Here is a 12,127-nt window from a genome sequence, read left to right as displayed (position 1 = left end):
CGGTTTGCAGTCTGGCTATGTCGTGACGTCACAGCAACATGGAAGCCCTTTTTCAGACATTAAGTTGAGCTCTCAGCCCCATGAGGAATCACAGAAATAAAATGTAAGATATAAAGTAGAGATGTCCGATATTATCGGCCGATAAATGCGTTAAAATGTAATATCGGAAATTATCGATATCCTTTTTTTTATTATCGGTATCTTTTTTTTTTTTTTTTAATTTAATCAACATAAAAAACACAAGATACACTTACAATTAGTGCACCAACCCAAAAAACCTCCCTCCCCCATTTACACTCATTCACACAAAAGGGTTGTTTCTTTCTCTTATTAATATTCTGGTTCCTACATTATATATCAATATATATCAATACAGTCTGCAAGGGATACAGTCCGTAAGCACACATGATTGTGCGTGCTGCTGGTCCACTAATAGTACTAACCTTTAACAGTTAATTTTACTCATTTTCATTAATTACTAGTTTCTATGTAACTGTTTTTATATTGTTTTACTCTCTTTTTTTATTCAAGATTTTTTTATTTATTTATTTATCTTATTTTATTGTATTATTATTTTTTTTAAAGTACCTTATCTTCACCATACCTGGTTGTCCAAATTAGGCATAATAATGTGTTAATTCCACGACTGTATATATCGGTTGATATCGGTATCGGTTGATATCAGTATCGGTTGATATCGGTATCGGTAATTAAAGAGTTGGACAATATCGGAATATCGGATATCGGCAAAAAGCCATTATCGGACATCCCTAATATAAAGTATTATTTTCATGTAGTCTTGGTACAGTAGGGAAGGGATTCGTACGGCCCCATTCCTGGGTGAATGTCGTGAGAGAGGAAGGTGGGGGGGGGGGTTTATTTATGTTGCAATGCAGTCTGCTGAAAAGGATGGAAAGTGCCACTCTACAAAGCAATTGATGCTGTGGTCAAAAGAGGAAAACACATTGTAAGATATACAACGCTCTACTGCCGTCTGGCAGCTGAAGTGGATAGTGCACCCCCCCAATTTGTCACGTTTCATGTGTCAGGTAAACCACGAAGAATGGGGCCATGTGAATTTCCTTGCTACTGCATGTGCATAATAACACCGACATAAATGCTGCTAAATAATAATAATAATAATAATACATTTTATTTAGTTTAGCGCTTTTCAGAGCACTCAAAAACGCTTTACAGGATAAAAAAAATTACAAAATTAAACAGTTTAAAGTAATAATATAAAATACAGGAAATATAAAAGCAGTACATTGTAAAATACATAATAAGGGAAGAAAAAGAGATGGTTTTATGCAATTGACCAGAGATTGTGCAGGTGTACCTGATGTTGTGACTGAGTGACTATGTAATGTTTATGAAGTTTATTTTTGGTCGTGTCTGAAAAAAAAAAATAGCGGTGACGACTTCAAGATATATTTTTAAAGTGAAGTGAAGTGACTTATATTTATATAGCGCTTTTCTCTCGTGAAAGAGTGTACTTTTTAAATGATGAAACTTTTGGAGAGGATGGGGCCTGGTTTCATTTGCAATCTGGGAACGCCTCTAGAACAGAACATCTTGCTGGCAGACTCAAAAATCAGTTTATAAAAGTGACTATTGAGTAGAACTTATACCAAAGCAAATCCAATAAATATTATCTAGACCGGAGGTCCTCAACCTTTTTTGCACCAGGCACCGGTTTAGTAGGCATTATTTTCCCGGACCGGCCTTTTCCGTGTGGCAAATAAATAAGCAAAAATAAGTGCATGAAAAATACAACTCACCGTATCGTTGAATTAGTGGGCGCCGTGGCCTTTATGCCTTTGCAGAAAAGTTTTCCGAATACTTTTGTTTTTTAATAATTTTTGCTAGCTTGTGGGCTTATGTTTTATCGTATCTGATGCATTATACGAGTTATGTATTCATTATTTTTTCCACTTATTATATGCAACAATCTAGCACACTTGCGCTTTAGCATTCTAAAACATTTCCAACTTAAACTACTATGGTGACTTCATTCTTGACCTGTCCTGGGCTGATGTCATGCAGCAACCTACTTTTTTCTATGGCTGTCCATTTTATTTCATATTGATTATAATATCTGATCCTGTCTTTTATCATACGCTTTATGTCTGATGTTGGTGCTATCTAGCTTAACTTTTTATGGACCTTGTTGTATATATCATCAACCTGCTGGGAACTATAGATGGAAATGACCTGTTGGCTACAATTTATCACATTTACATGTTATATGTTCTTGAGTGATGTTTAAGATATAACGAATATAACCAACGATGACTTCCTAAGAGGGGTTTTATTATACATCTATGACAGTGACGTGCAGGTGAGGCAGGGCCTCACCTGCCATCATGGAAAGAAAAAAAATGTAAAAAGAAAAAATTAATCAAATTGTTATATGTATTCAATGATTATACTATAAAATTATTTTCCATTTAATTTCACCAGTTTTAGATTATTTTTATTCAAAATCGCTGAATTTTCACATTTGCCGTTCAAATACTGAGAAGAGACGGTGCGGTGATCAGCAGCCAGCTGAGGCACGTCACTCAGTTGTGCCTCAACATGGATTGCGGACTCGGCTAACTGCTGGCCTGCTGTGCAGTGAGACCGTATTGCTATATGAATTATATTATACATTTCCATAGTTTAGTTAGCTGAGGTATATAATGTACAGTGTATTTTGTCAACAACTGTATGTGTGTAAAGTATTTCTTGTGCTGAGCAATCATAAAACTGCTGCGAAGACGCACTGTGTGAGGCTCGCAGTAATCCCGCCTCCTGGTGCCGGTTAATGCACCCCCTCCGCAGAATGCACCCCCCGACGGGAGCGCTACACCAACCAAAGCCCAAACCCTCTACGTGCAAGACCGAATCCACCTAAAAAAAGTCACTTAACAAGAAGCCAAAAAGTGCAAAAACAACAATGCTCGCGCCGGAGGAGCCGTGAACGACTGCAGGGACACAACATTAGGTACACCTGCAGACTGCACAACTCCAACTCCTCCAACACCAACACCACTGTTCCCGCACTTATAAGTAAAGGTAAGACCATAATAAAACATTTTTAATTAAATGTGCTTTTTTGTGTGCTACAGTTTGTATGTGTAAAGTTAAAGTTAAGTTAAAGTACCAATGATTGTCACACACACACTAGGTGTGGTGAAATTTGTCCTCTGCATTTGACCCATCACCTTGATCACTCCCTGGGAGGTGAGGGGAGCAGTGGGCAGCAGCGGCGCCGCGCCCGGGAATAATTTTTGGTGATTTAACCCCCAATTCCAAGCCTTGATGCTGAGTGCCAAGCAGGGAAGAATGCTGGTATGAGCTTTTAAACATAACCCGTTAACTGCTGCCAATCAAATGGTGAATAAGATACTCTTTAGGGTTCATATGTTTGTAAATCTGACTGTGATGAAGTCAGTGCCTCACCAGCCATGAACCTCACCGCACGTCACTGATCTATGAACTCATTGGTGTGTCTAGTGGTACAGGCGAAAGTTCAGCCGTAGAAAATGCGGTCGTTGGTAAATTATTTAATATTCCTGTGTAGACCGGTAGCAAATGTGTCAAAGACATGGATGATAGCGTCTGGTGTGGATGAACTTGACTGGCCTGCACAGAGTCCTGACCTGAACCCGATAGAACACCTTTGGGATGAATTAGAACGGAGACTGAGAGTCAGGCCTTCTCGACCAACATCAGTGTGTGACCTCACCAATGCGCTTTTGGAAGAATGGTTGAAAATTACTATAAACACACTCCACAACCTTGTGGACAGCCTTACAAGAAAAGTTGAAGCTGTAATAGCTGCAAAAGGTGGACCGACATCATATTGAACCCTATGGGTTAGAATGGGATGGCACTTCCAGTTCATATGTTAGTCAAGGCAGGTGGCCAAATACTTTTGGCAATATAGTGTATATGAAGGGGGGAAAAATACATACATCTGGGTGTTCATTTACTTTATATGAAAAACATCTCTGCATCTGTCAAGGCAAGATGAAAATGTATCTCTTTCTATTAACATGTGGGGAAAATGTGTTACAATTTAATGACACCAACATTGAATTTTTTCTTTGCCTGAACTGGATTTAGTCAAGGTGGAAGGAAGTATGAATTGATCCAAACACCAAAGAATTTTGGAACCTAATTTTTAGGCATCTGTTAGAAAGCTGAAGAGAAAGACTTGAAAGTTTCAGGATGGTGACCCAAATAATACATCAAAATCAACAAAAAAAGGACTATATCAGAAAGATGGTCAAGGACACTTTTGGAATGGTTTAACACAAGGGTCGGTAACTTTCACTAAAAATAAAAAAAATTCTCCCTTTGATAAACTTTTACAAGTTTATTTTTTTTCATTTAATTTTACTTGTTACAACAGAATACAGCAAACAGAAGTGCAATGCGCACATGAAACTGGTTACAGCGAGTGTGGCTGTGCGATAGTACGTTGTAGTGTTGTCCCTATACCAATATTTTGGTATCGGTACCAAAATTATTTTGATACTTTTCGGTACTTTTTAAATAATAGGAACCACTAAAAAAGTCATTATTGGCTTTATTTTAATAAAAAATCTTAGGGTACATCAAACATATGTTTCTTATTGCAATTTTGTCCTTAAACAAAGTAGTGAACATACAAGACAACTTGTCTTTTATTAGTAAGTAAACAAGCAAAGGCTCCTAATTTAGCTGCTGACATATGCAGTAACATATTGTGTCAATTATTTTGTCAAAATTAATAAGGACAAGTGGTAGAAAATGAATTATTAATCTACTTGTTCATTTAATGTTAATATCTGCTTACTTTCTCTTTTAACATGTTCTATCTACACTTCTGTTAAAATGTTATAATCACTTATTCTTCTGTTGTTTGATACTTTACATTAGTATTGGATGATACCACGAATTTGGGTATCAATCCGATACCAAGTCGTTACAGGATCATACATTGGTCATATTCAAAATCCTCATGTGTCCAGGGACATGTTTTCTGAGTTTATAAACATAATATAAAAATAAAAAAAAAGATGTGTTTCTAAAAAATATCAACGTAATCATAGTAGCATCGACTAGATACGCTCCTGTACTTGGTATCATTACAGTGGATGTTAGGCGGATCGTTACTTTTCAGAGGCGGTATAGTACCGAATATGATTCATTAGTATCACGGTACTATACTAATACCGGTATAGCGTACAACCCTGGTACGTTGGTTAAACTTCATTCCCGGATACCTGAAGAGCTGCGCAGTACCGCGAGTAGACAGCCAGTGGCTTTTATCGATGCGGTCGCGGGTTCGAGCCCGGCATGTGCGGGGGCTGGACTGCGTGAGGTAATCACGGTTACATGCGTTGGCCTACTTTGACATAAACAACCACTTTTCAAAAAATACTGAGGGATTGTTTTCTAAACACTTTTTAAAGTCACTTTTTTTCTTGTCTGCTAACATTTAAAGAGACACTCAAAAAGGGTCTTGAAGATGGGTCTGTAAACAGACAGCCATCAGACTGTATAATGCATATGTTCCTTGACTGCACTTACATGTAGAGTATATGTAGAATATATTTATATTATTTATATATTACATATATATAAAATATTTTATATATTATATTATTTATTATTGTTACTGTCTATTGTGAGCGAACTGTGGTGCTGATTTTCCCCCAGGGATCAATAAAGTACTTTCTATTCTATTCTATTCTAAAACAAAATGTATGCAAAATTGTGACCGAGGCATCACTATTACAAGTTATGTAGAGTAGAGCACAAGGAAGTGTGTTGAATTAGATTAGAATCATAATATGACCAATTTAAAATTGAGATGATGATTTTCTAGGAAGGTTTGTTCACGCGCGTGCAGAGCATGTTCAGGGTCATGTGCTTATGTTTTAAAGAAATCCCACATAATTCCCGTTACCATTATCATAATACTCCCCGTTTTCTTGTTCTGTTTTAAAGAAACTGCCTTTCTACCGTTCTCCGTGACGTTTTGACGTGGGGAGTTTCTTGATCGAAATGAACATTGAAGTCTCTTTGACTATGCAACATTGTTCAACATAGCACTCTCCAAACGTCAAGCCTCACTTTTCAGAGATGTATTCTTTCCCCAGAGTATATGAAACAAACATTGTATCTTCATTTAAGTATTTAAGTAACTATTTGTCGCGATATTTCCACAAAGTATGGATTTTTGGCAGAAATGTCTTCTCCATTGTCTTCATGTCTTCCATACCACAGAAACGGGACCGGGAAGACGTCGGGGATGGCATGTTGGCGTGAATCTGGGTCACATTTTTTTTGCGCAGGCCTCGATACATCGACGTTCTTTCAATATTTTCCTGTTCGTGTATCAACAAGGCCCAGAGCGGAAGCAAAAGATGGCACTCATTCTTTGCTTTAAAAAGAATGCCAATTGTACTCGTTTCTTTCAAGCATGAAACCCTGCATGTCAACACAGAGTTGGAGAATAACAACATTTCTTCACAAAGTCCTACTCGAGTACTCTGGGCCAGACTAACCTTTGTCCAACTGCCAGTGGTCCAATCTGCCGGGCAGGGGATGTGTGTGCTGCAGGATGATACCGACTCAGGTTTTGGGATGTGTTCACATTCGCTGGGCTGTAGGGCTTTCTGTTCCTCCACGCTGATGGCTTGTATGCACAGCACTGTCCTTTTCGCCATGCCAGAGCTCCCACAGCTTGCTGAGCATGCGTGCCACTCCCCCACCCACCATCTGTAGTCAGAAACACACAATGAGTTAAATTGTTTACTTGTGATGACTCCATGTTTGACCTTTTGCACCATCAATATTCCATCAATTGGATTTATTTTTACATAGGACTGAATCTGCCATCATGTCTGTAGTTTCTTGGGAAAAGTGCTTTGGATTTTTATCAGACAACCCTTTAAAAATGCCACAGAAAATCAAATAATAATATTGTATTCTATTTCTATTCTACTTCAATTACAAAATGCATCAATTTGTATTTTGTTGCTTCGATGATTAGCTTACTGAGTAAAATAAGTGCACAAAGCTCCGAAAGGGCGAACATGGTCCACCTATTGCTCAGTGGCCTTGTGGTTAGAGCAGGGGTGTCAAACTCAAATACAAAGTGGGCCAAAATTTAAAACTGAACAAAGCCGTGGGCCAAGTTTGAACAAATTAACCTTTTAATAGGGACCCAAACAAGTTTTGCATTGAATATTGAACAAGCAAGGCTTATAGAACTTTATAGTGACATGCAAAATCGAGTTTCAAATAGTAATAATAATAATTAAAAAATATCAATGGCATATCAAATACAATTTAAATAAAAATGTAATACCTCTTTTCTATTTGCAGCCTTCTGAAGTAAATATCAACATTAACTTTTTCCACAGGCGAATAAATTAGAAAATAAAATAACAATGAATAAACCAACCATTCAGGACTTTAAACTGCTCAGTTTGCAACACACTGATCTAATCTGATGTGCCCAAGCCAGATACCTGCTATCTTTTCTGGGATGCTAGTTCATTAATGTCGGGGCTCAGGCTTTGAGCTGAGGCATCTTTCATTATCGAACGAAAGTGTTCATCAGTCATTATATCTCGTAGTCCACCCGGACCACAGTCTTGGGGGCATGCTTTAAAGGTAATGCGTTTATCGTCCTCCACGAGCTGTCGTCACGTCTGCTTTTCATCAATTCCAACAACTTGCCGGCCCGATCACAAAATATGTGCGACTTCAGCACGCACACACACGGAAATGCAACGCATACTTGTCCAACAGCGATACAGGTTACACTGACAGTGCGCTGTATAAATAACTTTAACACTGTTAGAAATATGCGCCACACTGTGAATCCACACCAAACAAGAATGACAAACACATTTCGGGAGAACATCCGCACAGTAACACAACATAAACACAACAGAACAAATACCCAGAATCCCATGCAGCCCTAACTCTTCCGGGCTACAATATACACCCCCGCTGCCACCAAACCCTCCCACCCCCCTCCGTGCGTCAGTTGAGGTGGGCGGGGTTGAAGGGGCGGGGGTGTATATTGTAGCCCGGAAGAGTTAGGGCTGCATGGGATTCTGGGTATTTGTTTTGTTGTGTTTATGTTGTGTTAAGGTGCGGATGTTCTCCCAAATGTGTTTGTCATTCTTGTTTGGTGTGGATTCACAGTGTGGCGCATATTTCTAACAGTGTTAAAGTTATTTATACGGCCAACGTCAGTGTAACCTGTATCGCTGTTGGTCAAGTATGCGTTGCATTCATGTGTGTGACTGGCCCAGCATTCACTGGACTGGGTGAAAAGCGGAAGTGACGATTTTTGGGAGGGGCACTGAAAATTGAAAGTCTCCCGGGAAGGTTGGCAAGTATGAGAATTAGCGGTGAATGCAGTGTTACCGCGGCACCGCCGCTGAATATAATCGGCGGGCCAGCTCTAGTGTTAATTTGATATCGCCTCAAGGGCCAAGTGAAATTACACGGCGGGCCAAAGTTGGCCCGCGGGCCAGAGTTTGACACCCATGGGTTAGAGTGTCCGCCCTGAGATCGGTAGGTCGTGAGTTCAAACCCCGGCCGAGTCATACCAAAGACCCATTACCTCCCTGCTTGGCACTCAGCATCAAGGGTTGGAATTGGGGGTTAAATCACCAAATTGATCCCCGAGTGCAGCCACCGCTGCTGCTCACTGCTCCCCTCAGCTCCCAGGGGTTGGAACAAGGGCATGGGTCAAATTCAGAGGGTAATTTCACCACACCCGTTGTGTGTGAGTGACTATCAGTTGTACTTTTAACTTTAATTATTGGTGACATAACTTGCGCTGCCGATGTTGTAGCCTGTGAATGCATGTTGTGGGCGGGGATAAAGAGAGATACAGTAACTCGCCGTCAAAGGTTTTGCGATCATCAATTTTTTTTTTCCTGTTCTTGTTTCTTATGAGTCAAAAAATTTTTTTTTTCTTTTTATTAACAATCCCCACCTTCTACCATCCTAGTCATGTCCGTTGTGTCCTTGGGCAAGACACTTCACCCCTTGCTCCTGATGGCTGCTGGTTAGCGCCTTGCATGGCAGCTCCCGCCATCAGTGTGTGAATGTGTGTGTGAATGTGGTAATACTGTCAAAGCGCTTTGAGTACCTTGAAGGTAGAAAAGCGCTATACAAGTATAACCCATTTATCATTTATCATTTATATATGTATATATATGTACAGCCCCGGCCAAAATTTTTCAACCCAATGCAGCCCCGAGTCAAAAAGTTTGGGGACCCCTGGACTAGTCAATCGATTATTGCTCATGATCTGCTGTACACGTTCGAGTTTGACGTTGAGTCCGCGACTTGATTTTACTTCTATTTTTACAACCTATTACAGTAAATTCAATCATAAAAAATTCAACAGTTTACTGAGGAATTCATGGTTTTACTTTGTTACACAAAGTATGTAACAAGCAGTGTGCCGTCAGGGCCAGCAAGGCCTTCTCTGCTGGCCTAACATAACCAGAAATCATGATCATAATTAAAGATAAAATAATTGTTTTATTTACTTTCCCTAAATATCTAAAAGTATTCATATTCTCTTCATTTCATATTATGCTTCTTCCAGTGCTGTTGTTTTTAGTTTTAGTTCATATCCAATCAGAATTCAGCTAGCTTATGTTGCCATGCTGTACTAAATCTGCCAGAGGCCTTCGGAATCAACAATGCGGGCGTCCGTGCACTGTAAGTGAACGGGCACATACAGTTGATAGACAATTGCGATAGCCAATCAGATCACGAGTTATTCTAAGTAAGGCTTTCTAGCTGACCTAAAGTTGAATGTGACATTTACGCGTCCTGTGATTGGATACTCATCAGGACCATTAGCAGATGAATTTGAGAACACATAGAGTTGATAGACAGTTGTGATAGCCAATCAGATCACAAGTTGTTGACAGTAGCCTATCCAAGTAGCCTGATGTTAACGAGACTGTGATTGGATACTGACGTGTCATTCCAAAGTGAGTATCCATTCACTAGTTTCAATTTAGCAGAAAGCGGGAAGTGTTGCGCCGTAGCAGGATAGCAGAGAACGAGTACAAAACGTTGATTAGGTGGCAGATATATATTTGCAAAGCCATTTTCAAGAAGGATATTTAAAGAGAAACTACATCTTGTGAGATGATGTCGGCCAACCCCGGAAGCTAGCTGAGCTGTTCTGGCGATGAAATTGGGAAATGCTCGCCATTTCCACTCGAATAAGCTAACGACGAGGGGTACCACTGGCTTATACAGCATCAAATAGGTCATACTAATTGTGAGTTCAAATATTTAATTTGTTCATTTTTAATATTTTTTGCAATTTTAATTGTGACAGTACCACATGCGATATGATTTAATTGCTGATGCGTTTTAATAGAGCCAGAAAATAACCCGTTTTGTATACTGTTGATGTGTTTCAATACTCAGTAGGGCGTTAATGTGTTTCTTTATAGTATTTCTTCAGCAATGGTCATGTGGTGACATCTATTTGAGAGGTAATCATTGAAGTCGGACATCACTGAAAGCCTAGGTGGGAAACGCACGGCCCGCCACTGGTAACAACAGCAAGAAATAAATCAACAGACCTCGAGGGGGGATATGTCCTGTAAACATGAAAAAGTATTAGTATCTGGTACTGTTAGAGGACTTAGCTGCAATTATTTACCTAAAGGAATAAAAGTGTAAACATGACCATTCCTGGTGGTTTATTACTTACCATTGCATTAAGTGGCTCATGAATTTTTACGATTGACGTCAATGTCGACTAATCTTTGCAGCCCTAGTACAGTCTATACCAGGGGTCGGCAACCCGCGGCTCTTTGATCACTCTGATGCGGCTCAGCTGCATACTTGCCGACCACCCCGATTTTCCCGGGAGACTTCCAGATTTCAGTGCCTCTCGCAGAAAACTCCCGGGTTTAATATTCTACGATCTTCACCTTTACAATAATAATAAGGGCGTGCCATGATGGTACAGCATTTAGCACTCTCTACAATCTGCACAAACAGCGTGTAAGACCAGCCTCTCGTCATATGCTTCTTCTGCCTGCACACGTAAGCGACAGCAAGGCATACTTGGTCAACAGCCACACAGGTTACACTATTGGTGGCCATATAAAACAACTTTAACACTCTTACTAATAATGCGCCACACTTTGAACCAAAACCAAACAAGAATGACAAACACATTTCGGGAGAACATATGCACTTTAACACAACATAAACACAACAGAACAAATACCCAGAATCCCATGCAGCCCTGATTCTTCCGGGCTACATTGTACACCCCTGCTACCACCAAACCCCGCCCCCAACCCAACCCTGCTCCCTCACAAATCAACCCCCTCCCCTCTGTGCGTCGGTTGAGGTGGGCGGGGTTTGGTAGCGGGGCTGTATAATGTAGCCCGGAAGAGTTAGGGCTGCATGGGATTCTGGGTATTTGTTCTGTTGTGTTTATGTTGTGTTACGGTGCAGATGTTCTCCCGAAATGTGTTTGTCATTCTTGTTTGGTGTGGGTTCACAGTGTGGCGCATTATTAGTAAGGGTGTTAAAGTTTTTTATACCGCCACCGTCAGTGTACCCTGTGTGGTTGTTGACCAAGTATGCCTTGCTGTCACTTAGGTGAACAAGCTGAAGCCCCATACAAAGTGTGGCTAGTCCGGCACGCTGGTTGTAGTGGGCGCTAAATGCAGATCCGACACGGCACGTTCGAGAGAATAGTTACCTTGAAATTCGTAGTCTGCCGGAAAAATCGGGAGGGTGTACAAGTATGACGCTGTCAAACGCCATTCATGTAAAATTCGCGGGCTGCACTATCGTTCAATTTACATATTAAAGTGTGGGCCGCGTGTCTGAGACCCACATAGCACAAAGCAAAAAAAAAAAGTATGTATGCAGTGTTATTTCATTTAAAATTTCAAAAGATTTCCGTGGCTCCCATTGTTTTCTTTAATTTGTGAAACTGGTCAAAATGGCTCTTTGAGTGGTAAAGGTTGCTGACCCCTGGTCTATACCTTTATATACATTCATCTTAACCATAATATATGTGGTGCTGACAGTTCCAGAATGTCTTTTCAGTTGACAACTCCAA

General features: G+C 40.1%; 1 protein-coding gene across 1 annotated transcript in view; it reads right to left on the bottom strand.

Annotated features, from left to right (window-relative positions):
- Positions 1–12,127, bottom strand: part of adamts7 (a disintegrin-like and metallopeptidase (reprolysin type) with thrombospondin type 1 motif, 7) — a 310,295-nt gene that overhangs the window by 74,115 nt on the left and 224,053 nt on the right. The window contains exon 18 of the mRNA XM_061974905.2: positions 6,546–6,759. Within this exon, the coding sequence (XP_061830889.2) occupies positions 6,546–6,759 (214 nt within the window). The remainder of the gene's footprint in view (positions 1–6,545; positions 6,760–12,127) is intronic.

Source organism: Nerophis lumbriciformis, linkage group LG15 (genome assembly GCF_033978685.3).
Source record: "Nerophis lumbriciformis linkage group LG15, RoL_Nlum_v2.1, whole genome shotgun sequence".
In the NCBI taxonomy this organism is placed as follows: domain Eukaryota; kingdom Metazoa; phylum Chordata; class Actinopteri; order Syngnathiformes; family Syngnathidae; genus Nerophis; species Nerophis lumbriciformis.
Note: the sequence above shows the minus strand (reverse complement) of the source record. Positions and strands in the feature narration are given on the sequence as shown.